Source organism: Erpetoichthys calabaricus, chromosome 3 (genome assembly GCF_900747795.2).
Source record: "Erpetoichthys calabaricus chromosome 3, fErpCal1.3, whole genome shotgun sequence".
NCBI lineage: Eukaryota > Metazoa > Chordata > Cladistia > Polypteriformes > Polypteridae > Erpetoichthys > Erpetoichthys calabaricus.
The window spans coordinates 232,364,634-232,391,406 of NC_041396.2; the positions used below are offsets into that span (position 1 = coordinate 232,364,634).

The window sequence follows — 26,773 nt, forward strand, 5'->3', positions numbered from 1 at the left end:
TAAATATTTTTTGTAAACCAACTACACGTTAACAATCTCTGTCCACTGACACATTAAAGTGACTTTTAAAACAATTTTACCATCATTAAACTGCATAATATTTAAACTAATAAATAATAACAATAAAATAAATAATAGTAGTATTACTGATAGTTGCACCATTATTTCAAGGCTTCAAGCCCAGGTGCATTACACAGTATTCACCAAATTAAAATAAAATAAAACAAGTGCAACTTGGTGATGACATCTTACCAACTGTACCATCATTTAGGCAAACTGCATTAATATGGACCTTGCTTCAAGCTAAGCTATATACATAAATAATAAAAACTGCAACTTGCATTTATAATGCTGTTTGTGGTATAGCCCTATGGAAGTGCATTAGGGCCACTGTGAAGAAAAAAAAATATGGACACGGAAGAAAAAAACAAACTATATGTCGAGAATAAATTCGACATGTTGACTATGTCAAGATTAAAGTCGACATTTCCACTTTATTCTCATAGTTTATTTTATAATTAAAGTAGAATGTTGTAAACTAAACTTCATCCTAAAATCAATGTTTAATTTACTAGATTTTCTCAAACCCCGTCACAAGTTAATGCAGCACATCAAATACTTTGGGTTAAGTGTTCCCCGACCCAGTCGTTAATTACTACGCTTTTTAAACTGACTTCCTCTGCACTAAGAGCAGGCGCCTGCAGCAATCACCGCACAGATAAACGTCTTCGTGAAATTAAAACTAGTTATTAACTTAGCTGACGAGTGTTCAGAACTTTAAAAATATCTTCGTTATACATGTTTAATTATGCCATCCATTCAGAGTTGCGCCCATCTCTGAACGAGTCGATAGCACATCGCAGAATGAATACAAGCAAAACATACACTAGCAAGTACAAAAACAAGTACAACTTGGCTTGCAGTATTATCCAGTAGTATAGAAACAGTATTTACACATCTGACCTTTTAAAACTAAAGTATCTCCAGGCGACGGATGTGACTCTTTTTTTCGGCAAAAGTTCTTCTGTCCATCACATGTTCAACTTTACTTTTAGTTCAGTTTCGGAATGCTCTCTGTCCATTTTCACCGCGCGGCATACCTATGCTACCGCCCACTATTTGGTGGTGTAGCAGTGAAAAAGAGCCCTAGTGCAACAAATCTGTGTTTAGCAGTGTAGCAGTGAAAAAGGTCCCCACTTAAACAGTTTCCCGCTGCGTCACGTTCCGAACGTCGTTTAGGCAATTTAAACCGGTGTTGCGGTATAAGAAAAATCCATATCATAAAAAAAATAAAAAACGGTTTTCGGTATGAACCGGTATACCGCCCAGCACTACTATGTGCTGAAGGTTTTTAAGGTTATAGAAGCAGATTTATGGTGGGTTGTATTCGTTAAGCTGGCACACCATACCATACATCACAAAAGCAAACTTTATTTCTCCACCAGACAATGTGCCATAGCTTTCTTAAAAGCTTTTTTACAGCTTGCCTGTACTGTAAATTAAACCTTTTTTTTTTTTTTACAGTGTATCACTTGTGCTTTCAACTTAATATGCCAAGCACATCACTAAGACAATCAGTGGTGGTTGTTGGACAAGTACACTTCATGGGTTGCAAATATTATATATTATATATATATATGCACTGTTGAGAACACGTTAAAGAGCCCAAAGACTATTGTGAGCACTGAACAAATACTGGAAGATGATAACAAAACAAAAAAAAAAAAAAAAAAAAAAAAAAAAAAGACATGGTCAGGCAAGCAAGGGTCAAAACTTTGAAATAAAAACTAAACCTGGGTTACAAAGGACAAAGGGACAAGACGAAAACTCAAAAGTCAAAGATAAAACAAAAGTCAAAATCATTAATAAAATCCTATCACTAGGGCCTATTTATGAACTAAGCTAAATAACACTAAAGCTTCACTTGTGGTTGTTTAGTCTACTGAGGGATAATGTTTAATGCAAATTGCACCATTAATTACTGAATAATACTCTTTATGTCATATGCGTAACATGACTTGCAAATGGCGCAATGTAAATAAAGAAAGCCAAGATGAAAATCAACATTAAAATTTCAAAGAAAAATGTAAAAATAAAGGCATAGATTTCCTGTGCTTCGAAACTCCAGAATATGCAGAAAAATGCAAATAAAAATTTTCTAATACTTTGTGCACTTACATGTAGATTTTTGAAGAGCATATATTATACAGTAATCCCTCCTCCATCGCAGGGGTTGCGTTCCAGAGCCACCCGCGAAATAGGAAAATCCGCGAAGTAGAAACCATATGTTTATATGGTTATTTTTAGAATGTCATGCTTGGGTCACAGATTTGCGCAGAAACACAGAAGGTTGTAGAGAGACAGGAACGTTATTCAAACACTGCAAACAAACATTTGTCTCTTTTTCAAAAGTTTAAACTGTGCTCCATGACAAGACAGAGATGACAGTTCTGTCTCACAATTAAAAGAATGCAAACATATCTTCCTTTTCAAAGGAGTGCACGTCAGGAGACAGAGAACAAAGCAAGCAGTCAAAAAAAAATCAATAGGGCTTTTTGGCTTTTAAGTATGCGAAGCACCGCCGGTACAAAGCTGTTGAAGGCGGCAGCTCACACCCCCTCTGTCAGGAGCAGGAAGAGAGAGAGAGAGCCACAGAAAAACAAAGTCAAAAATCAATACGTGCCCTTTGAGCTTTTAAGTATGCGAAGCACCGTGCAGCATGTCCTTCAGGAAGCAGCTGCACACAGCCCCCCTGCTCACACCCCCTACGTCAGCGCAAGAGAGAGAGAGAGAGAGAGAAAGTAAGTTGGGTAGCTTCTCAGCCATCTGCCAATAGCGTCCCTTGTATGAAATCAACTGGGCAAACCAACTGAGGAAGCATGTACCAGAAATTAAAAGACCCATTGTCCGCAGAAACCCGCGAAGCAGTGAAAAATCCGCGATATATATTTAAATATGCTTACATATAAAATCCGCGATGGAGTGAAGCCGCGAAAGGCGAAGCGCGATATAGCGAGGGATCACTGTATATAGTTCAAAGCACTTATTCCCCCCCCCCCCCCCCCCAAGTAAGAACCAGCCTTAGACATATCACCAGTCCACTGAAAGGAAACCACACAATGTAAACTTCTGTATGTTCATTTGGAGTTTTTGATGTGACAGTGTTATTTAAATACAGAAAATTGGGCTTTGCTGGGAATGCTGGCACTTATTAAAAGTTTCTTTAGCTGGCAGGTTAAAGTGAAAAAATAATAGTTGCTAAACAGAGTAGAGCCCAGCCCCCACGCCATTTACTGCATTTTTAGCATGTGGTAACTTTAAAGAAAGGTTCTCTTGATTTAGGTCAACATTTAACACAGTATTCAGCACAGATCAGCACTGATCAACTCCCATCCTAAGTTATATATGCCTCTGTAAATAAAGCAGTATCATTGGGATATGTGCATACTTGTGTTTTTTCCATCCTCATTCATGTTTCCAAAACACAGCTGTGAAAAAATAGTACCCTATTTCTCATATAGAATAAACCACCTCTACGTTATGAATACTGTAGACATGTTTCCTGCCCCGGACTGTTTAAATGTTTTTAATGGAACCAAATGCCTCCAATATATCCAACATTAATAAAGCTTATTCATGAACTGAACAGCTATACAGCACATTATATAAGAGGCAACTTGCATTTTTGGCTTTCTGGATCACAGCATGCCGTTTGTTTAAAACTGTGTTTTTTTTTTTTTTTTTTGCTCTGGTACAACTGTACTTAGATCAAAGGAATTTAAATGGGTCTCCTTCAAAAAAACTATTTGAATTTATTGTGCCAATACGTGATGCCATATTGTTTCATTCAAATTCACGATTGAGACCCCTAACATTTCAAATTTGAAATTTACCAATTGATCCAAGTGTTTTGAGTTTCTGCATTTCACAATTCATGTTCCTGGATAAAAAGGAAGGTTTTGCCTTTTTAAAAATAGTTTTTAACTAACAAGACGCTTCAAATGCCAAACCCTAAAATCAGTGATGCTTGTCCAAATATTAAAAAAAAAAAAACTGTATGGAAACTAAATATATTTTTTTTAAATGAAGGAAACAAGCTGCAGAGATAGACACATTGGGAAAGGGGTGGCTTAATGTCTCTGTCCACTTCAATCTTTACAGATCTAGGGGTGTATGCATTTGCTTCTTTCTCTTCATTATGCAGTGCGCGCTCTTGTATGGCAAACAAGATGTCAGCTGTCATCACTTAAAACTTTCTTTGGGTGTGTGAGTATGGGTGCATGTGTGTACATGCTCTTCCATATTCTTCCACTGGTCCTAGACAAGACATACACTGCTCTTAACATAATCACATTTTCTAACGGAATATATAATGGAATACATGTCTCTAATTAAAAAATTTAATTGAAAATAAAAATCAATCAGCCCTACATGAAAGTAATAAAATGAAACAGACTTTGTTGCTCTCGTTTTCCTTACTGTTCCCCCATCCCTCACAGCTCACCTCCAAAACTATAACTACCAGCTAATTAACTTCATTTCAATTAATTGGAACTGACTTGCTCTTGAAGACTCGGACCTCTTAATTGTTTCTTTTTCCTTAATTAGCTGCCAAACAATAGTAAGATACAAAATGAGCCAAAACATGACCAGCAAACTGTGTCAATCATGCAGTATCTGAAAATAAGGAAAGATGAAGATCTCAGGAATGCCGATTTGCTCAGGTCCACAAAACATTTTAACAGTGTTTTTAGAAAACAGAAAATCAACAATTTCAGAAATGTATACTATTTCACAATGAGAGCAGCAACAAGCCATGGAATTAAAGAATGGGTTTAATTAACAACAAGAATTAGCGCCTAATTAAGCAACTGGTTGGAGTTAAATTGGTTGGAGTTTGAGGCCCTGACTTACTTGGTCTTCTGTTGGCTCATTCACTTCTTATTTCATTTCTGTTTGGGTGCCATTTAAGGAAATAAATAAAGCAATTCAGAGGAACAATGAAGAAATTCCGGGACACAAATCTTAAAAAAATAAGTCAAATAAAATGAATTGAAAAGAAGTTAAAAAAAAACAAGTCATTAATTAAGAAAAGGGTTAGAATGAAAACCTGCAGCCACTGTGGCCCTCCAGGACCGGAGTTTGAGAACCCTGCCCTAATCCTAGGAGTCCCCTGGGAAAACTGCTCTGTTAAACACATAAGAGACTGGTAATACAGAAACATTTTCCCTATTAGGTAATAAAGTCGTACACAAGCAAATTATTAAAATACTAGCTGTGCTACCCACCTAAGACAGGTTGGAATCTAATTGATGAATGTAGACCTTAGCTGTAAAGTTTGCAGTGAACCATGCAATGCATATGTCATATGCCATCTGGCATGGGATTTGCAGAAGCAGTAAAAGGACTCATTCTCACCTATGTGTTTTTCTAGAGTTTCAAGTATGACACCAAAATGCTCCTAAATCATTTGAAAAGTTACTTTAAACACAGGTAATGACAGCCAAAGTAATTTTCTAATTCTGGATTTGTATACGGGCATAAGAAATGGCAATATGTCACATAAGAAACCTTGAAAACATGAAAACAATGGCTTCTTAACAGGAGTTCTGAAATAAAAGATTCATGTAAAACTGAGAAGTTTGATTTCACAGAAGAAGCTTTACAGTTGGGACAAAAAAAGGAGGGACAGACTTGGAAAATTAATGCACCATGAGTTTCTGACATGTGAAATTTGACTTATCCGTTACATTCTACTATTTAGTAACAATATAAAATGTTATAATAGCAAATGTTACAAACTAAAGAGTGGTACACTAACCAATCAGACTTTAAAAACATTGTTAAAAAAAAGAGCTGGTTTATTTAGAAATGTCTTACAATTCATGAATACAGCAGTACAGATATAATAATACTTGAATTTAAATATTTAGTATGAATTTCTATGCAGTAGTTTATAGTTACTGCACAGAAAATGTCAAAATAAATTTAAAATGTACACATGCTAAGATAAATCAGGTAGTTCGTGATATACCATTCTTTAGAGACCCGGTGCTGAAATCCCCCCAAGATTCTAAATCCATATTTGATATATGGGGGGGGGGTCGGTGGACACCCTCAATCTATCACACATTGAAATTCAAGCCTTGCATTATATTTTGATATTTACGAATGCCAATATTAATTTAGAAAAGTGATATTTGGGAAACCACTTGATAGTTATTACCAAATTTTACAGCTACCGTTTCTGTTAGTATTTAAATATTTTATTTTCTATTACAGATAAAGGCACAATATTGTTCACTTCAATAATGGGGGTAAACTTTAATAAAAAGCATTGTGTGGAATTTCTGTTTCTACCATGGTATCATAAAATTTCACTGGTGTTGGTATCAAATACAAAAAATCCTGTATAGTGACACCATTAAAGGGTAAATATCATTACTAAGACACTAATTCAAGAAAGCATTGCTAATAAATTTTAGGTTGTAATTACACCAAAATGATTTAAACCAAACTGTTTTTATATAAAAAGTACATAATAAAGTGCTACTAAATGGTGCGTTTAATATGCAGTTGTATTTGTTTATGTATTTATACTTGTATTTGTATCAACATTTGAAAACAAAACAGAAATGGTTCTTTTGAAGGGCAATGATCACCATAAGGCAATTAAAATTTTTCAAGAACCCTAATTCTTGTGTTTTGGAATAATTTAGGAAACCAATGAAAACAAAAACACATCAAATTCTTAACATCGAATAAAATCAACACTTAAAACTGGACATTAAACTATTAGAGGGCAGAAAAATACTTTCTACATCATTATGCTACCTATTCCAGAATACTTTGTTAAAAAGAACTAAAGTTGAAACTGTAATATTGAACTATAACCTTACCAGTGAGGTTCCTGTTAGGCCTTCAAGCAAATCCAAAAGCTTACGTCCATCCCTGAGGTCTGTAAACATGTCCTTGACTGATGGTTTTCCACTCTTTAAAAAAAAAAAAAAAAAAAAAAAAAAAAGTGACATATTTGAATAAATAGGATCCTGTCCTTTTACCATGTCCTAACAGAGTTTGTCCTACTAATTTTTTTCCCCAAAACAGAAGCCAAAAACAGAAAATTGTTTTGTGCTTGTAAATTCAGAAGCACAATACAGTAAACCCTTGAAATTCGTGGGAGTTATGTTCCTACAGCACCCGCGAATTGTGAAAAACCATGAATTATGGATGTGGTTAAAAAAAAATGCCTATTTTTATAGTTTAAACCCTAAATATGCTCCCAAAACACTTTCATTTCATCCTCAGCTTAATAAATTATCCAAAAAAAAAAAAAAAAAAAACGAACATAAAGGTAAACACGTATACACTACAGTTTATATGTCACCCGCAGTGCTAGAATGTAAAATACGATGTTACCGCTATATGTACTATAATTCATGCAAGCGCGTTTTTATTCCCAGAAGCCTTAGAAGGTGCAGGGCGTTTCGACGGCATCTTGGGGGCTTTAACCCTTAAACTGCCATATACTTGGGGAGTAATGCCTCCCTGGAGGCCAAATATTTTTTTGCTGCACTTTTTAAATAAACGTCACAATTCACAAAGAAAAAGTGATTTTTTTTTTCATGCAAAGAGCATCACAATTACTGTAACACTGATCATTTTACACACTGCCAATGAACAGTAAAAAAAAACATTTAAAAAATTACTGGAACAATATGTACAAGGTGCAACTGACGCCATTGATGAAATTCAGTAAATCACCGAGCCAACTTCACTTGAACTGGCTGCACGCAAACACACAGAGGTAAACGCTGATGCTGGCAGGCTAGTCTAGTGCAGCGGCTCAATCCCAGAGTCAGTGAGGCTGCAGTGCTGTAGGGGCCGCCAGTGGTCATGAGCTGGCTGCTCAACGAATGTATGGCACTGACTGATCAGCTCCGGCGTGCTGGTAAATTGCATTGGGAACCGACAATAGCCGGTTGCAGCGTTCAATTAATGTATGTCACCGAATATACTCGGCTCCTATGTGCTGGTAAATGGCACTGGGAAATGACTAAGGATTAAGAAGAACAAAACGGAACACACGAGAACACTCAGCTGGAGATGCGTCACAGGGCAGCAGTCAATCACCAGCAAGGAGAAATGAATAACGCTGTAGTGGTCTGGTGGAGATTCCAGGGACGCACTCAGCCTTGACCCGACCCGCAAGCACTAACAAACTGAGACAAAAACAAAGCAAACCGGTAATCAAACAGCAAATAAAGAATGTAATGAAAACAACGATACCACCCCTGTTCCCCTTATGGCGATTATACATTAAATACAACAAAGCACCAACAAAACACACACAGTAAAGTCCATGAAAAACAGCAACAGATGAAATGTAATGATGAAGATAGATAGTCCAGAGATCCGAATGTTGAATGGGAATGTAAAGATAGTCCTACCGGTAGTTCCTGAAATGGTGAAGACGGGTTCAGGTGCGCTCCTTTCTTCGCAGATAGCAATGAATTCACTTACAGTCCTCATGTACACAGGCAGATGGCAGACAATCCAGACCACAACCACGAAACGATCCAGGACAAAACGAATAAGTACAGGTAACCCACCAGAAGGCAGGCAGAGAGACAAGAACTTGAAACACAAATTACAAAAACTTTTTTTTTCTTTTGGTCACCGGCCCCCTTTTTAAAGGCTGCGCTGACATCCTTTGACCCCAACAGCCCCTGCACCCTCAACAGAAGACCAATCGGAGCCACCGCAGGGACTGCTGGGAGTTAGTTTCAAATTCTATTGGCTACTTTCACCATCCCAAGCTGCGTTTTCCTCTACGGTTGCTTCCTGTTGTCTCTACACAGCAGTATTGCCACGAAAATATGCGAAGCTTATTTGCAGTTTCTGCAAACAATTATTAGTTAGGTTCTAAGGAAAAATCTGCGAACGACTGAGGCCTCGAACCCTGAATCGCGTCTTCGCGGGAGTCTACTGTATATACTGAATTATACAAGACATTTTCCAAAAATGTGCTTTTATTTTCAGATGTACTTTGGAATAATACAATTGATATGCTAGAAAGTACAGAAAAAAGATAATACAATTTCAAACAATTAGATATTGTGTATTATGTTTTTGCTCTAGCACAAAGAAGAAATAATTTTGCCCATTTTCTTCTGGTTTTGTATAATTCAGCATATTTTGAATATACACTTAGGTCCATAAATATTTGGACAGAGACAACCTTTTTCTAATTTTGGTTATGTACATTACCACAATGAATTTTAAATGAAACAACTCAGATGCAGTTGAAGTGCAGACTTTCAGCTTTAATTCAGTGGGGTGAACAAAACGATTGCATAAAAATGTGAGGCAACTAAAGCATTTTTTTAACGCAATCCCTTCATTTCAGGGGCTCAAAAGTAATTGGACAAATGAAATAACTGGAAAGAATTGTTCATTTCTAATACTTGGTTGAAAACCCTTTGCTGGCAATGACAGCCTGAAGTCTTGAACTCATGGACATCACCAGATGCTGGGTTTCCCCCTTTGTAATGCTCTGCCAGGCCTTTACTGCAGCGGCTTTCAGTTGCTGTTCGTTTGTGGGCCTTTCTGTTCAAAGTTTAGTCTTCAACAAGTGAAATGCATGCTCAATTGGGTTAAGATCAGGTGACTGACTTGGCCATTCAAGAATTTTCCACTTCTTTGCTTTAATAAACTCCTGGGTTGCTTTGGCTGTATGTTTTGGGTCATTGTCCATCTGTATTATGAAACGCTGCCCAATCACTTTGACTGCATTTAGCTGGATTTGAGCAGACAATATGTCTCCGAACAGCTCAGAATTCATTCGGCTGCTTCTGTCCTGTGTCACATCATCAATAAACACTAGTGTCCCAGTGCCACTGGCAGCCATGCACGCCCAAGCCATCACACTGCCTCCACCATGTTTTACAGATAATGTGGTATGCTTTTGATCTCCTTCTCCATACTTTTTTCTTGCCATCATTCTGGTAGAGGTTGATGTTGGTTTCATCTGTCCAAAGAATGTTTTTCCAGAACTGTGCTGGCTTTTTTAGATGTTCTTTAGCAAAGTCCAATCTAGCCTTTCTATTCTTGAGGCTTATGAGTGACTTGCACCTTGCAGTGCACCCTCTGTATTTACTTTCATGCAGTCTTCTCTTTATGGTAGACTTGGATATCGATACATCTACCCCCTGGAGAGTGTTGTTCACTTGGTTGGCTGTTGTGAAGGGGTTTCTCTTCACCATGGAAATGATTCTGCGATCATCCACCACTGTTGTCTTCTGTGGACGTCCAGGTCTTTTTGCGTTGCTGAGTTCACCAGTGCTTGCATTCTTTCTCAGGATGTACCAAACTGTTGGTTTTTATCACTCGTAATATTGTAGCAATTTCTTGGATGGGTTTTTTCTGTTTTCGCAGCTTAAGGATGGCTTCTTTCACCTGCATGGAGAGCTCCTTTGACTGCATGTTGTCTGTTCACAGCAAAATCTTCCACATGCAAGCACCACACCTCAAATCAACTCCAGGCCTTTTATCTGCTTAATTGATAATGACATAACGACGGACTTGCCCACACCTGCCCATGTAATAGCCTTTGAGTCAATTGTCCAATTACTTTTGAGCCCCTGAAATGAAGGGATTGTGTTAAAATATGCTTTAGTTGCCTCAAATTTTTATGCAATCGTTTTGTTCACCCCACTGAATTAAAGCTGAAAGTCTGCACTTCAACTGTAACTGAGTTGTTTCATTTAAAATTCATTGTGGTAATGTACAGAACCAAAATTAGAAAAAAGTTGTCTCTGTCCAAATATTTATGGACCCTGTATTTAATTCCAAATGCAGGTTTCATATATGGAGGAATCAAAACATAAGAACTGAATAAACAATTAAAATAAACATGGAAAGACCAAATACCAACATAAAAATGTATTCAACTTTTAATTACTGATGCCAATTTTCTTCACCTACAGTCAAAGTTTCTATTTCTCAACCAGAACGTGTGAATTCAAGAATCACTGCTACTGTCATGAAACATTACATTCAATGCCTCGTCGTACATGATTAGTCTGTCTTGTATACCAACCTTCATTTTTTTTAAAATGAGAATAAACAGAAGAAAACTTGATAAATCTGGTCTAGAAAATGTGTAATCGTATAAGCAAGGTAACAGAGGCAGTACAAGAACGGTAGCCTGACACCATTCTCAGTCCCATACACCAGAAATACTGTGGTGCCCTGTGCAATGGCACCGTTGCACAGTTTCAGACTATGGGCACCTCTAGCCGTAACCAAACAACCAGGACATGGGAGAAGAAAGACACAAATGATGAATGTACCAAAAAAACAGAAATCTGGTTTATTCCAGATGTGCCAATAACTATTTACAATAATGTCCTGCAAATATATACAGTTGAGCGGCATGGTGGCGCAGTGGGTAGCGCTGCTGCCTCGCAGTTGGGAGATCTGGGGACCTGGGTTCACTTCCCGGGTCCTCCCTGCATGGAGTTTGCATGTTCTCCCCATGTCTGCATGGGTTTCCTCCGGGCGCTCCTGCATGTCTTTGGACTGTGGGAGGAAACCGGTTTGGTGGATTGGCGATTCTAAATTGGCCCTAGTGTGTGCTTGGTGTGTGGGTGTGTTTGTGTGTGTCCTGCGGTGGGTTGGCACCCTGCCCATGATTGGTTCCTGCCTTGTGCCCTGTGTTGGCTGGGATTGGCTCCAGCAGACCCCCGTGACCCTGTGTTCGGATTCAGCGGGTTGGAAAATGGATGGATGGATATATACAGTTCAATGCAAGAACATTAACAAAAAAGAAAAATAAGTACAATATTCAATAATTACAGTGGCTCCAAAGCAAAAAAAAAAATCCAACAAAAATAAACACAAATCCTTTTCAGATCCTTCTTCAAAAGACAGTTCATGAAGGACAGAGAGAAAATTAATCAAAAACAAAAGGTAAAAAAAATGATGTACAAAGACAATGGTGAAAAGGTGAGCACCCACAAACACAGGTTAATTACACCCAGAAAATATATACAATTCAGAAGTACGCTGACCTCACTAATAGATAAAAACTTTTGAAAAGCTCTTCTCATTGTTCTACCTGCTCAGCAAAAAGAAGTGACAACAAGCCCAAAGACTGGTCAAAAGAAGACCACAGGTGGTCTGGACTTCAGTTTTATACCACTGCTGCTTCTGCCTAGCCAATCATTATTTATGTCTCCAGGGGATCACCAATAGTAAACAATGTTGTGTCACGCAACACGTATCCTCCTCTGATCAGATGCAATGTCACTTTTTTAAACCATGCTTTGTTCGCAGATGCATGTGTTTGCAACTACATTGCGCCAGCTGGTCATTCACCTCTTCAGGTAAGTTGCAGTGAACTTTTCCTACTTTCACTCTCTGCATGCGTATGTGCCCTCTTTGGCATCAGGCCCTTAAACGTAGCGCTCTGTTCTACCCTTCCTGCAGCAGCTTTGGACATGCACTTTGCCATTAGACTGCTTCCTTTTGAAAGTGTACTTTGACAAAAAAAAGCAGCATTCATTATCCAACTCGGTATAGTGCCAGTTTAATCTAAGGCAGGTCCTGAGAAGCCCCCTCTAACTTGCTGGCCTTTGAGGTAACAGGTCAACTTGGAAAATTGGTGCCAATCACCGGTGTGACATTACCCAACCACCACATTGTCACTCAATGGAGCACTAAAAACCACGATAAGCTAAAAATGCTATAATAACCACTACTTTAAATGTGCATGTGGACTCAGCTTATCACAAACACATCTTCATACTAGGAAAAATACTGCATCATTTGAAAGCTGAAAAGGTGAGGTTTTATATATTGTATTGAATGAAAGAGTTGCTCTGATTAATCAGCAACCAAGTAATGAGCTACTGACAAAGACAAAGGTACTTTCCATACCTGCTACAGTAGAAACAAAAAAAGATTCCTCACTGACTGCTGTCTTATGTTATACCCATCACAGGAAGCAAAAGCTGGTCTTCTAACACATTAATAACAACTAAAAAATAACTACTGATTCCTGATTTTCCTTTGATTATTATAGTGGTTTCAAAATCACTATTTAAAAGAGCCTTTTCAGCATCAGCAAAACTTCATTAGCTACTTCAGGTAACAAGGGGCAATAGGGGTATGTGACAGTCCAGGTCAGATCCACTCTCTCTGGCTGTTTTCAGGAGCCTCTTGAACCCAGAATGTCGACAACGTACCCAAGGATGAGCCAGGTAAATGAGGACACACATAGTCAGCAAGAGGTTAGTGCAAAGTGGGTCAAGTGCTTTTATTAAAACCAGTGCCCAAAAAGTACAGTGCAAAACAATTTCAATAAACAAATAATCCATAGAATAATAAATAATTCACTAATAACAAATAATTCACTAAAAACAAGGTTAACATCCCAGGCAGGTTTCTTCTTCGAAAGCAGACACAAACCCCATGCCTCTTTCTAAAACCTGGTGTCTCCTCAGTTTTATCCCATAAGGATCTTACCACATGAGGAGACACCCTCCGACAGGTATAGACATCCAATCAGTCCTGGGTTTGGGGTCCTGCTGGCATTAGTATCACTTCCCCTTAGCCAGTCCATCAGTGTCAAAGGGGAGATGCCATACAATGGTGCCACTTTAAGTCCTCTCTACATTGCTCAGTCAGAGCGTGCTTTCTCCAGCCCCACATTCAAGCACAGGCCACCCACTTCCTTGGGGCATACTCCCAACCACCTGTCTCCATTCTTTATGGCACAGGCTTCTCACTGTCCTGGCTCTTTCATCCTCCTTAACTTCTGATCTTTCATTTTCTCTCTCTCTCCTCCCCTTTTCATTTTTGATCCACCTCCTCTGCTTTGCAGGCTCTCTTTATAGCTCTGACTGGGTGCAGGTACTATCCTCCACCTACTCTGAGGTGTGAATGAGGCAACTGACTGAACTGAGCGCATTTGCACATGAATGCGCGATCAGCCAAACACCCTAATCAAGCTCAGAGTGGCGTGTGCACGCTCACATGTGTGCCTACTCGGAGCCTGAACACTTTGGGAGTCCCAATTATTTATTTTAAATTACACTCGGCATCTGATTGTTCATTTCTTGACCAGGGATGCTAATTAGCTTTTGATTAAGTCGCATTAAATGTTTAAACTGAACACAATTTCTGAATTAAATTTGTGTTGAAAATTGTACAACATTACAACATTTTATACAGATTTAATATAAGACATATTGTTTTATAAGCAGACAAATGAGGGCAACATTAAAGCTATAAGCCAGATTGTTTAATTTCCAGCTGCTGAATAGATTACTTCAGTAAAAGCGAAGTGACTTAATGAGCCTGGGTTTGGGACCATTTCATGAGAAAGGGTGATGACGTTCATTGCAATACATGTAAAACTGTACTAAAACAAACACAAAACAGTAGTAAGGAAAATCCTGATGACCAGCAATCACAGGAAATCGCACAGAATCTGTGTACCCTGACAGAACAATACATATAATTAGTGAATTTTGGAAAGGTACATTATCTAATCAATTATCTTGAGACAGGATACTACATTCCATCTAGAGCCACTGTCATCAGTCAATATAGTAGCCTGCTACATTCTGATCTTGCAAGCAGTATGCTTGTTTTATATAAAGTAAGCACTATACAGTGGTGCCCCCTTCCTGATTTCTTATTCTTTTGCATGTTTGTCACACAAAATGTTTCTGATCATCAAACACATTTAACCATTAGTCAAATATAACACAAGTAAACACAAAATGCAGTTTGTAAATGGTGGTTTTTATTATTTAGGGAGAAAAAAAAATCCAAACCTACATGGCCCTGTGTGAAAAAGTAATTGCCCCCTGAACCGAATAACTGGTTGGGCCACCCTTAGCAGCAATAACTGCAATCAAGCGTTTGCGATAACTTGCAATGAGTCTTTTACAGCACTCTGGAGGAATTTTGGCCCACTCATCTTTGCAAAATTGTTGTAATTCAGCTTTATTTGAGGGTTTTCTAGCATGAACCGCCTTTTTAAGGTCATGCCATAGCATCTCAATTGGATTCAGGTCAGGACTTTGACTAGGCCACTCCAAAGTCTTCATTTTGTTTTTCTTCAGCCATTCAGAGGTGGATTTGCTGGTGTGTTTTGGGTCATTGTCCTGTTGCAGCACCCAAGATCGCTTCAGCTTGAGTTGACGAACAGATGGCCGGACATTCTCCTTCAGGATTTTTTGGTAGACAGTAGAATTCATGGTTCCATCTATCACAGCAAGCCTTCCAGGTCCTGAAGCAGCAAAACAACCCCAGACCATCACACTACCACCACCATATTTTACTGTTGGTATGATGTTCTTTTTCTGAAATGCTGTGTTCCTTTTACGCCAGATGTAACGGGACATTTGCCTTCCAAAAAGTTCAACTTTTGTCTCATCAGTCCACAAGGTATTTTCCCAAAAGTCTTGGCAATCATTGAGATGTTTCTTAGCAAAATTGAGACGAGCCCTAATGTTCTTTTTGCTTAACAGTGGTTTGCGTCTTGGAAATCTGCCATGCAGGCCGTTTTTGCCCAGTCTCTTTCTTATGGTGGAGTCGTGAACACTGACCTTAGTCGTCTCTGCGCTCTTGGAGTAATTTTGGTCGGCCGGCCCCTCCTGGGAAGGTTCACGACTGTTCCATGTTTTTGCCATTTGTGGATAATGGCTCTCACTGTGGTTCGCTGGAGTCCCAAAGCTTTAGAAGTGGCTTTATAACCTTTACCAGACTGATAGATCTCAATTACGTCTGTTCTCATTTGTTCCTGAATTTCTTTGGATCTTGGCATGATGTCTAGCTTTTGAGGTGCTTTTGGTCTACTTCTCTGTGTCAGGCAGCTCCTATTTAAGTGATTTCTTGATTGAAACAGGTGTGGCAATAATCAGGCCTGGGGGTGGCTACAGAAATTGAACTCAGGTGTGATACACCACAGTTAGGTTATTTTTTAACAAGGGGGCAATTACTTTTTCACACAGGGCCATGTAGGTTTGGATTTTTTTTCTCCCTAAATAATAAAAACCATCATTTAAAAACTGCATTTTGTGTTTACTTGTGTTATATTTGACTAATGGTTAAATGTGTTTGATGATCAGAAACATTTTGTGTGACAAACATGCAAAAGAATAAGAAATCAGGAAGGGGGCAAATAGTTTTTCACACCACTGTATATGTGCCTCTTTGCATTTTACTACAGTATTACATACTTTGCAGTGGATTTCTTCACTTTTTCAATCAAAATGCTTTCAAACAACTATTTTCAGCTCAAGCTATCATCTTTGAATTTCTCCATTCTGCTTCCAGATGTAGATCTTGTGGAACTTAATCACTACCCTTATGTGGCTAATCACATGAAAAAAATATCTATATTAAGAGCTGCAGAAGAAACAAGACATTTAAAATTTCCCATGTCAATCTGAAATTAATCATGTCAACATCAGTAATATCTAGTCCTAACCACATATTAATACAGTAATCCCTCCTCCATCGCGGGGGTTGCGTTCCAGAGCCACCCGCGAAATAAGAAAATCCGCGAAGTAGAAACCATATGTTTATATGGTTATTTTTATATTGTCATGCTTGGGTCACAGATTTGCGCAGAAACACAGGAGGTTGTAGAGAGACAGGAACGTTATTCAAACACTGCAAACAAACATTTGTCTCTTTTTCAAAAGTTTAAACTGTGCTCCATGACAAGACAGAGATGACAGTTCTGTCTCACAATTAAAAGAATGCAAACATATCTTCCTCTTCAAAGGAAACAGAGAGTAAAGCAAACAAATCAATAGGGCTGTTTGGCTCTTAAGTATGCGAAGCACCGCCGGTACAAAGCTGTTGAAGGCGGCAGCTCACACCCCCTCCGTCAGGAGCAGAGAGAGATAAAAACAAACAACCAAAAATCAATACGTGCCCTTTGAGCTTTTAAGTATGCGAAGCACCATGCAGCATACTTAAAAGCTGCACACAGAAGGTAGCAACGTGAATATAATCTTTCAGCATTTTTAGACGAGCGTCCGTATCGTCTAGGTGTGCGAACAACCCCCTGCTCACACCCCCTACGTCAGGATCACAGATAGTCAGCGCAAGAGAGAGAAAGAAAAGTAAGTTGGATAGCTTCTCAGCCATCTGCCAATAGCGTCCCTTGTATGAAATCAACTGGGCAAACCAACTGAGGAAGCATGTACCAGAAATTAAAAGACCCATTGTCCGCAGAAATCCGCGAACCAGGAAAAAATCCGCAATATATATTTAAATATGCTTACATATAAAATCCGCGATAGAGTGAAGCCGCGAAAGGCGAAGCGCGATATAGCGAGGGATCACTGTATATCTGAATACTTTGAATCATAGGGTGTTTAGTGTATCCCCCTCCAGACTGTGTTTTTTTTATTCTTTTTAAAATGGAGGTCAATGATTTGCACTGTGAATTTAGGGTTCAATTGAGTTCTAGAAAATTGTTCAGCCTTATAGGATAAAGATAAACAGCAAATGCTCTCAATACTGCCTAGCACATAAAATAAAAAGCAAACATTAAACTAAATGAAAATCCAAAACATTTTGGACATAGACTAGCAAATCATCTAAGTTTAATGCAAAATAAAAGTTAAAATAGTACTCAGCTCACCATTATGTACTAAATCAATCAATCAACAAGTACAGGAGAAAAAATAAAAACATACCTTTGCAAATCGAGTGTTGATCCATTTTGTGAATGTCTTCTTCTGTACAGCATCATGTTCATCTGTTATGAATCATAAAGGCAAAAATAAGAAAGGTAGTATATACATCATCAGAAAGGAATCAAAGTACTTCTATTATGACCAAATCTGCAGCATTTTCAAAAAGAATAATAAAATGTACCCTAAGTTCTTGTCTATAAGCCGGACTCATGTATTAGCCGGAGACCAAAAATCATACGAATTTTTAAAATAAAATCGTATCATAGATAAGCCGGACTCATGGATAAGCCGAACGTACTATAACCTATAACTAATAGAAGGGAGGGAGGTCAGTGGTCTCACTCGCGCCCATTTAATTTCTTTAAGGGGGGAGAGAGTGTGAGATATTGCACTCGCGCCCATTTAATTTCTTTAAGGGGGAGAGAGTGTGAGATATTGCCGTCTCTCTCACTCCCCGCATGGTGCAGTTGGAGCGGCCGGAGCGCGTTCTTTCTGCTCTGGGCGTCGCCGAGTCAACACGAGCGCGTAGCGGTCATTTAAATTGTGATTTTATATGTAAGCATATTTAAATATATATCGCGGATTTCTGCGGACAATAAGTCTTTTAATTTCTGGTACATGCTTCCTCAGTTGGTTTGCCCAGTTGATTTCATACAAGGGACGCTTTTGGCAGATGGCTGAGAAGCTACCCGGCTTACTGTTCTCTCTCTCTTGCGCTGACTATCTGTGATCCTGACGTATGGGGATTGAGCAGGGGGGCTGTTTGCACACCTAGACGATACGGACGCTCGTCTAAAAATGCTGAAAGATTATCTTCACGTTGCTATCTTTTGTAAAGCTGATTCCTGAAAAGACATGCTGCACAGTGCTTCGCATACTTAAAAGCTCGAAGGGCACGTATTGATTTTTGACTGAAAAACAAACTCTCCCTCTCCCTCTCTTTGTCTGCTCCTGACGGAGGGGGTGTGAGCTGCCGCCTTCAACAGCTTTGTGCCGCGGTGCTTCGCATACTTAAAAGCCAAACAGACATATTGATTTGTTTGCTTCACTGCTTTGAAGAGGAAGATATGTTTGCATTCTTTTAATTGTGAGACGGAACTGTCATCTCTGTCTTGTCATGGAGCACAGTTTAAACTTTTGAAAAAGAGACAAATGTTTGTTTGCAGTGTTTGAATAACGTTCCTGTCTCTCTACAACCTCCTGTGTTTCTGCGCAAATCTGTGACCCAAGCATGACAATATAAAAATAACCATATAAACATATGGTTTCTACTTCGCGGATATTCTTATTTCGCGGGTGGTTCTGGAACGCAACCCCCGCGATGGATGTATAAGCCGGACTTATGTATAAGCCGATATTCTATTTTTTCATTTTCACAACTTTTTTCCTTAGATAAGCTGCGGCTTATTGACAAGAACTTAGGGTAATAATATAAAACTAAAATATGTAAATAACTTAATTATTACTTTTTCAAAAACATTACTAACATAAAACATTTTAAAAACTATTAAATACCCCCTTTAAACACATACTGTATCTTGTAACAAGCTCACCAAAACACCTTCATTTCTACGTTTTATTAGACTTTGTCAGAATTCAGAGCATGAAAGTTTTATTTAATGCAGATAATTGTACTGAAAAGTGAAAACAAGAATGTTTCATAAGGATATTTCTCAAAATATTCTACTACTGAGACTATGTAAACCTTTATGAGATTACCAAGGTTCAAAGGTCACCTATACTACCCTGAGCAATGGCATCATCTTTTGTTTATGGCCTCTTTTCTCCTGTGTTGGAATGCATGAACAAAAGCCAGGAATTTGCCTGTGGCTGGGCATGTGACATGAAAGTAATACATTAAGGAATTTCTTCTTTCAAAGGGTAGTCGAATTAGTTTGGGGGAAAAAAATTAGCAAGTACTAAAAATTAAATCCGTACTTTAACAAAACTAAACCAGCAAAACACAGGTAAACTGCAAATTGTACAAAAAAAACACTTGTGACTAACATTAAGGGTCTTTTGTGGAAAATATAAGAAAACAGTGAAATTGCAAGCTAAAATATTACTAAATTAAAACATGATAAAACCTTACATCTAACAGTACTTTTAAAAACTCACAAGTGTACATTTTTAAAATGGAAAAAGACATTTAAATACAATGTTACACACCAAATGTTTCCTATATAAAACATGGCAAAAACTAGTGGTTATGCTAAAAGGATGTCAAATTTAAATATGAATATAATTACCAAGAAAATAATGGATCTCAACAAGATGACATAAGATTTTATTTACAATTGCAGATCAAAAAATATTAGGTCAAAATTTACAAATGGAACCAAAGGGACATGAAAATAAACTATTACATCAAAGTGCAGACAATGCGATTGAGAGGTAAATACGCTCTAAGTAAAGACATAAGGTTACTTGTTTAATATCCACCAGTAACTTGCTGTCTGTCACCTAACCTGCTTGTGCTCCAAAAGTAGAAAAAAGTAAGCAGTTCTTTGGACTAATACAGTGCTAAAGAAAGAAGCTTCCCTAAACACAACAATCTGAAGAAGAAAATCAGAAGCAATGGACAAAAATACCTCAAACATATTTCAGCAGCAGATAAACAATATAACCCAGTGCTGGGTGCTCTGAAAATGTTATTTATTTGAAACAATTCAAGTAAATTAGCTTAGATAACACAGAAACATTGAATAAAAGGAAGAAAATAAAATTTGTCATTCCATTAGGCTTTAATACATGTAACAAAGGAAAAAAATGCAGCTTCTCTTACAGGAGTTGCTGTATGCTTATATATGAAGTATGAAGACATATAAATATATATGTATGTAGGCTAAGAAACAAAAGGTCCTCCATGTATAGTTTAAACTGAGAGATACTTTTTTTTAACAATTGGTCAATTTTAAAATGGCAAACATCATCAAAACATTTTTTTTGTATCCAAAGTAAATCCAACTTCATAATCCTTTTGCTGAAGTGCAGAAGAACTATTTTGACAATAACAAACTTAATACAGCTTCAGATGAAATTGTGCCTTTTAATTGGTACACAGCTTTCATATGGAGCTTTCTATTGAACCTGCTTTGACTTTGTTACTGAAACACACACACACACCCACCATCTCTAAGTGTGGTTGTGTGTTGGACAATCTAAATTGCCACTTACTGTCACTTTATATATTTAAATTTGACATATTTGGGGGAAGGGATGGTGGGAGTCGAGACTGTCCAGTCATGGAGTTTTATTCTTGAGCATGGAGTTCAAGGCAGTGGCTATTCCATGAATGTATGAACAATCTAACGAAGGTCACACACTCACAAAGACCCACCATAAACAGACTAAAGGCTTTCTCACACTCAGCAGCAATGAAGCTTCTTCACAGCCGGACCCTTCTATGGAACAAAATGTAGAAGTGTATAATCTGAATGCCACTGAACCTATACACCAGAGTGTAAATCATTCAAGATTACAAGTTATATGACTTCAATTATTAACACTGTTTTTAAAGTAATAAATAGGTAATTATTTTCTAATAATTGTAACACAAATTATTCAATACTTGGGTTTAGAACATTTTACATAGAGAATTTATTCCAAGTCTCCTGTTCCTTCCACAAATGCATCATTAGATGATTCCTTATGCAGATAAGGAATTTTAAGTGTACTTATTTGCAACACAAAGTTTATTTTTAAAGTTAATCCTTTTATATTTACTTAACATGTCGAACATGCCCAAATGCAATTCTGTTCAGGATTTTCTCTTTGTTTACTGACAGATGCACCTTTGGATAATGAATACTTTTAGCAAGATTCTTCAGATGTTTAGATAAACAATATTTTATTAAACAGCTCAAAATAGTCAACAGGTAGACAATTTAAAAACAATTAAGTATAGAAAGCATGCAAGATATAATTTATACACATAAATTCACCAATGTTCAAGAGATAAGTTGCAGGAATTATAATTTATATGACTGTAATCTAATTTTCTACCACACTGTGTTTACTCTAAATAAAATTATTAATCAATTAGAAAATGAGAAATTGTGCATTACTTGCAAGTCTTACGGGCTAAGATGCAGACTGACAAATTTAGGTTATCAAGAGATCATCTATTAAACATAGTATGCTTACTCTGCTTTTTCAAAGTTTTATTATTTAGATTTTTAAATTCATGCATAAATTATCATATAGTGATTTTCCCTGCAGCATTTATTAAAATGTATGTGACCGCAGGATCCAGTTTTGCATTTGTGCCTTACACCTTGTGAAGAGGTGATCTTTAGTATATTAAGAAGCTGAAGCCTAAAGAAGATGAACCCATCCAAGAGATGGATTTATCTCCACATACATTAATGCTACCAAAGAAATGCAAAAATTAAAACAAAAAAAAAGTCTGTCTAAGTAAGACCTTTGAAAACTATAGAGAAAACCTGTATGTTTGTGATGTCACCAGTGCTGAAGCAAATATAATTTGATATGTACACTGTATAAACCAATGACGGTGATCTGAGCTGTTGATCTGGTTGCATGCTCTTACACCACCTTTATACTGAGGAAACTGACAACAAACTTAAACACTGAAAGAAACTAAAGTACACATTGTTGTAAAACAAAAAATTATATATTTCGTCCTTTAAGCTTAAAAATGCTGTTTGTACAATTTTTATTTCAGTCTTAAAATTTGTTAAAAAGAAACTGTCAATTTTGATGCAATTTTATTAAATGTATTTTAAATTTTAAACTGACAAGTTGTATATGGGTGTGTGGCAAAATGACACAATGCTGCTGTTTCAAGCTTTCAGAAATCAGGTTTTGAATTGCATAACCATAACCGTCTGTGTGGATTTTCCACCCACATAACCAATCGCATGTTAACCTAACTACTGACATCTGTATGGTGCCATATATGTGTGAGTGTGCTCACAAACATGCCCTGCAGTAGACGGATGCTCAGTCCAGTGCTGATTACTGCCGTGCACTCAATGATCCAAGCATAAGCTTTGGGTCCTTGTAATCCTGAGCTGGTTATGAAAATAAATGGTTGGGCAAATTACTTATTTATATAATAAATTCAGAATATTACTATGTAAAACATGAGGATTGATAAAAATGACTGTAAAGCAGCACGTGTTATATATGCCCTGAACAGAAGGCAGCTAGGTGCCTGTAACATTATGTAATGCTTTCACCATGCTCTACAGGGCTTTATGATCATGAATTCAGCAGGAACAATCAGAATGTAAACAGCAACAAGAAAAACACTAGAAAACTACTGTGTAAGATAAAGTAGCCTCATGTATAAACGGTGCGTACGCACAGAAATGTTGCGTACTCCCGTTTCCACGCTCAAATCGCGATGTATAAAACCTAAACTTGGCGTAAAGCCACGCACATTTCCACGGTAACTCATACCTTGGCGTACGCAATTTCTCCGCTCGGTTTTGCAGACTGGCGGCACCCAGCGTCAAAGCAGTGCTACTGTTCCTGCGTGGACACCCTTTCTTTCTTAGCTCCACATTCCTGACGCCGCTTTATAAATACACTGAAACTGACTGCATATTGTTTATTAGTGTAACGCATCTGATTGTAATTAACCTGCAGCAATATAATGGTCCAGGGAATAGCCATAGTATTCCAAATACCATAACTGCTTTAGCGTTGTAACTCTCACTGCATCTTCTTCTTCTTTCAGCTGCTGCCGTTAAGGGTTGCTACAGCAGATCATCTTTTTCCATATTACTCTCACAGCACCACTCGGAGTCTGTAAACTTGCACTACAGTTATAATACTGCACAACCTGCGCCACTTTATAAAGCGCGTATTTACATATGATGACGGTATTCATTTTTAAGATGAAATGCAGCAAAATATGTTGATTATATTATACAGATAAAACTTTAACTTCATTTAAATAATCTGTATTGTTAATAATTAAACACGTGAGGACACGGTGCCACAGCGCTAGCTAGTTCAGGGATTGTTCCTGCATTGCGTTGTATTCTTGCACTGACACAACACTGGAAAGATAGACGGATAGAATAATTAAACATGTACTACGAAGATATTTCAATGTTCCTTAAAAGTTTTGAAGAATCGGTGTTTTAAGCTTACAGATGGCTTCATGTCTATATAGCTGATTGTGTGGCGATTGGGTTTTTGGAGAAAGAAAAGTAAGGACAGGAATTGGAGTTTAGTATGTTTGAAAGAGACAGTACTGCTGTGATAAATTATTTCATTGAAGGTTGCGCATGGCGCAGCAAGCCTCTTGCGTGAGATATGAACAAGCACTGCGCCACCGTGTTCCCATGTTTAATAACATGCTTTCATTCCTATCATCATGAAAAAGATATCACGTAAACATCTCAGTATTTTAATTATTCAGAGAGCTGTAATATCACGAATGTAATGGATTATGTGTCCTGTCGGAGAAAGAGAAAGCCCATTTAAGATTGCAGGTAGTGATTCACACATGTACAGCACATAGAAGATCAAATACAGAACAAAGCATTTAATGTGCCACTTTAGTTACAATGGGATTTGAGAAACTAGTAAATTAAACGATTTTAAGATGGAGTTTATGATGTTCTACTTTAATGGCAAAATAAACTACGTGATTAAAGTTGACATTTCGTGCTTTATTCCCACTATGTGCCTATTTTTTTGTCTGTACCCTAATAAGCTTTCATATGACACTCAGACGGTGGTCTACGACTCGCCTTTTAACGGCGACTTTGATATGTGATTTCTTTTTTATTTCGGGCACTGTGCGACTTTGTGGATTTGAGCCTTCGAGTTTTTCCGACACTCTGTCACTCGATCAACTTCCTTTTGTTGATTATACCACTGTTTAAACCAACAAATAGTACGTTTTTCCTTTGCCTCCACTTGGTATTCACTGAAATTCTTATATTTCCCCCCGTGCTTTTCCCATTGTCTTTTCACAGAAGGCAATTTATATTGATTTGCATATTCAAAGAGGCGTAATTCTGGGAGGAGTTGGGGCGGGACAGAAGGCGCGTGCACGTAGGTTACTTTTCACGCTGATCGGGATTTATGTAGTGGAAGAACGTGAAAGTATGCGTGCGTGCAGATTCCTGCATCTGGATTTTTCTGTGCGTACGCACATTCCCGCTTTTGTGCTTACGCCATGTTATAGTGTGAGTTCTACGCACGGCGTTATACATGAGGCCCCAGGTGAACTGTTTATATAGATAGTTTTGATATTTGTGCACCACACACTATTTCCTCTTCTCTTTAGTTGAATCCATATAAAAGGCAGAAAAAAACACCTGGCTGCATTGCACTGCCTAGTGTCTCAGTGGTTAGCCATTTTTCTGAGAAACAAACAGCAGTTTCTCATATCTCTTTGTGAAGCAAGTCTTACCTGAATGTTATGTAGATTATAGAGTGAGTGCATGTTCGCCAGAAAAATGTTTATAACACAGCTGCCACAGTGTTTTGCTCTCATCTACACCCCTCTTCACCCCCATCTCCTAGTTCCCTTTAACAGTGTTTGCAACAACACCATACAAACAATGAAAATAAAAATAAAATGAGATGCAAAACAACAGAGCATGTCACCACTGCTCATCTGTCTTAACATTTACATCAATGCCTAAAACTTGTTTTTCCTCAGCATAGTTTTACAAGAATTGCTTGTGACTGTTAGTTCAAATATTAATTTTGTCAAACCAATATGGTGCACAGTTAGAGTGAAAAGTCTGCATGTTAATGACAGTACAAGATTCAGGTAGCGCCTGATATAATGAATCAACATCAGGTTGGTGATGGGAGGTGTGGACTGATGCAATGGAATGCTATGGGAAAAAAAAGTGCATAGTCCATGCCCTTCAGAAAACAAAATGCCTGGTGGATATCACACACGTTTCTATGTGCAGCTGAATTTCAAACTGAATTGCTGCGAAAAGATTTGCCAATGCTATTTAAAAATTTAAAGGCTAATTTACTTAGGTCTTTCCATATTTCCTTGTTTGTGGTCTGTGTGTAATAAATAAGCCTACCCTGTTAAGAATACTGCACATGCAAAAGGAATGGGGACATATGTTTTAGGTCAGCGTATTAATATCCTAAAGGTAATGTCTTTGTGGATGAACTTGTACATGAATCATATTATTTGTAAAACATTTCAATCAAGTATAAATACATTATACCAGTATCTATAGAAACCACCTGAATTTTTTTTTTGTTTTAATTTAACAAGATATGGATTTTTGGCCATATCTATACTACCCACTACCACAACCAAATCAGGATATCCAGATTAACTGCCATGCGCAACAGTTAATACCAACATAGGACAGGCACAATTTTCAGGCTTGTTGCAAAAGATTACACAGTACATGTATCCATTAATTCACATAGGTTTGTGATTCCTCTTCATTTGTATTGTGCATATACACTTTTCTTTTGTACCATGTTTTATTATGTTACTTATACATACCATGTACAGTGGACCCTTGACTTACGAACATAATTTGTTCGCGAGGGCTGGTTGTAACTCAAGTTGGTTGTAAGTCAAGACTATTTTTCCCATAAGAAATAATGGAAATACCCATAATGCGTTCTGAACCTCAGATAGATAGATTAGATAGATTAGATAGATTAGATAGATTAGATAGATAGATAGATAGATAGATAGATAGATAGATATTCACTGCAACACTTACTTAACCTTTATATAATAAAAAAGGGTTGTATAATTTACCAAAACACCAATAATTTTTCTAATGTACTAACCAAAAAGTTATAAAAAGTGTCTAGCCTACCAGAAGTAGGCTAGATTAAGCTAGGAGCATGGCAGCGCGCATGGTTGTAGCGGCTCAGGGCTCTCCTTTTCAGGGCACTTTTTTGTTGTTTTTGTACTTTTTTTTCTTGCTTGTTTGCGCACGATTGGTTCGGCGAACAGCCGCTACACCCATCAGAACCTTATAGACATCGGTGTTTAGAGCCAGACATCTATTTAGAGTGTTTTTCATCACACGCACAACATCCCAGACAACATAGCGAGA

At 37.7% G+C, this 26,773-nt stretch overlaps 1 protein-coding gene across 1 annotated transcript in view; it reads right to left on the minus strand.

Moving 5' to 3' along the window:
* The window catches only part of utrn (utrophin), a 552,956-nt gene that overhangs the window by 447,881 nt on the left and 78,302 nt on the right, over positions 1-26,773 (minus strand). Inside the window, exons 3-4 of the mRNA XM_028797890.2 lie at positions 17,730-17,791; positions 6,900-6,992 (exon numbers count right to left, since the gene is read on the minus strand). Of these exons, the coding sequence (XP_028653723.1) occupies positions 6,900-6,992; positions 17,730-17,791 (155 nt within the window). The remainder of the gene's footprint in view (positions 1-6,899; positions 6,993-17,729; positions 17,792-26,773) is intronic.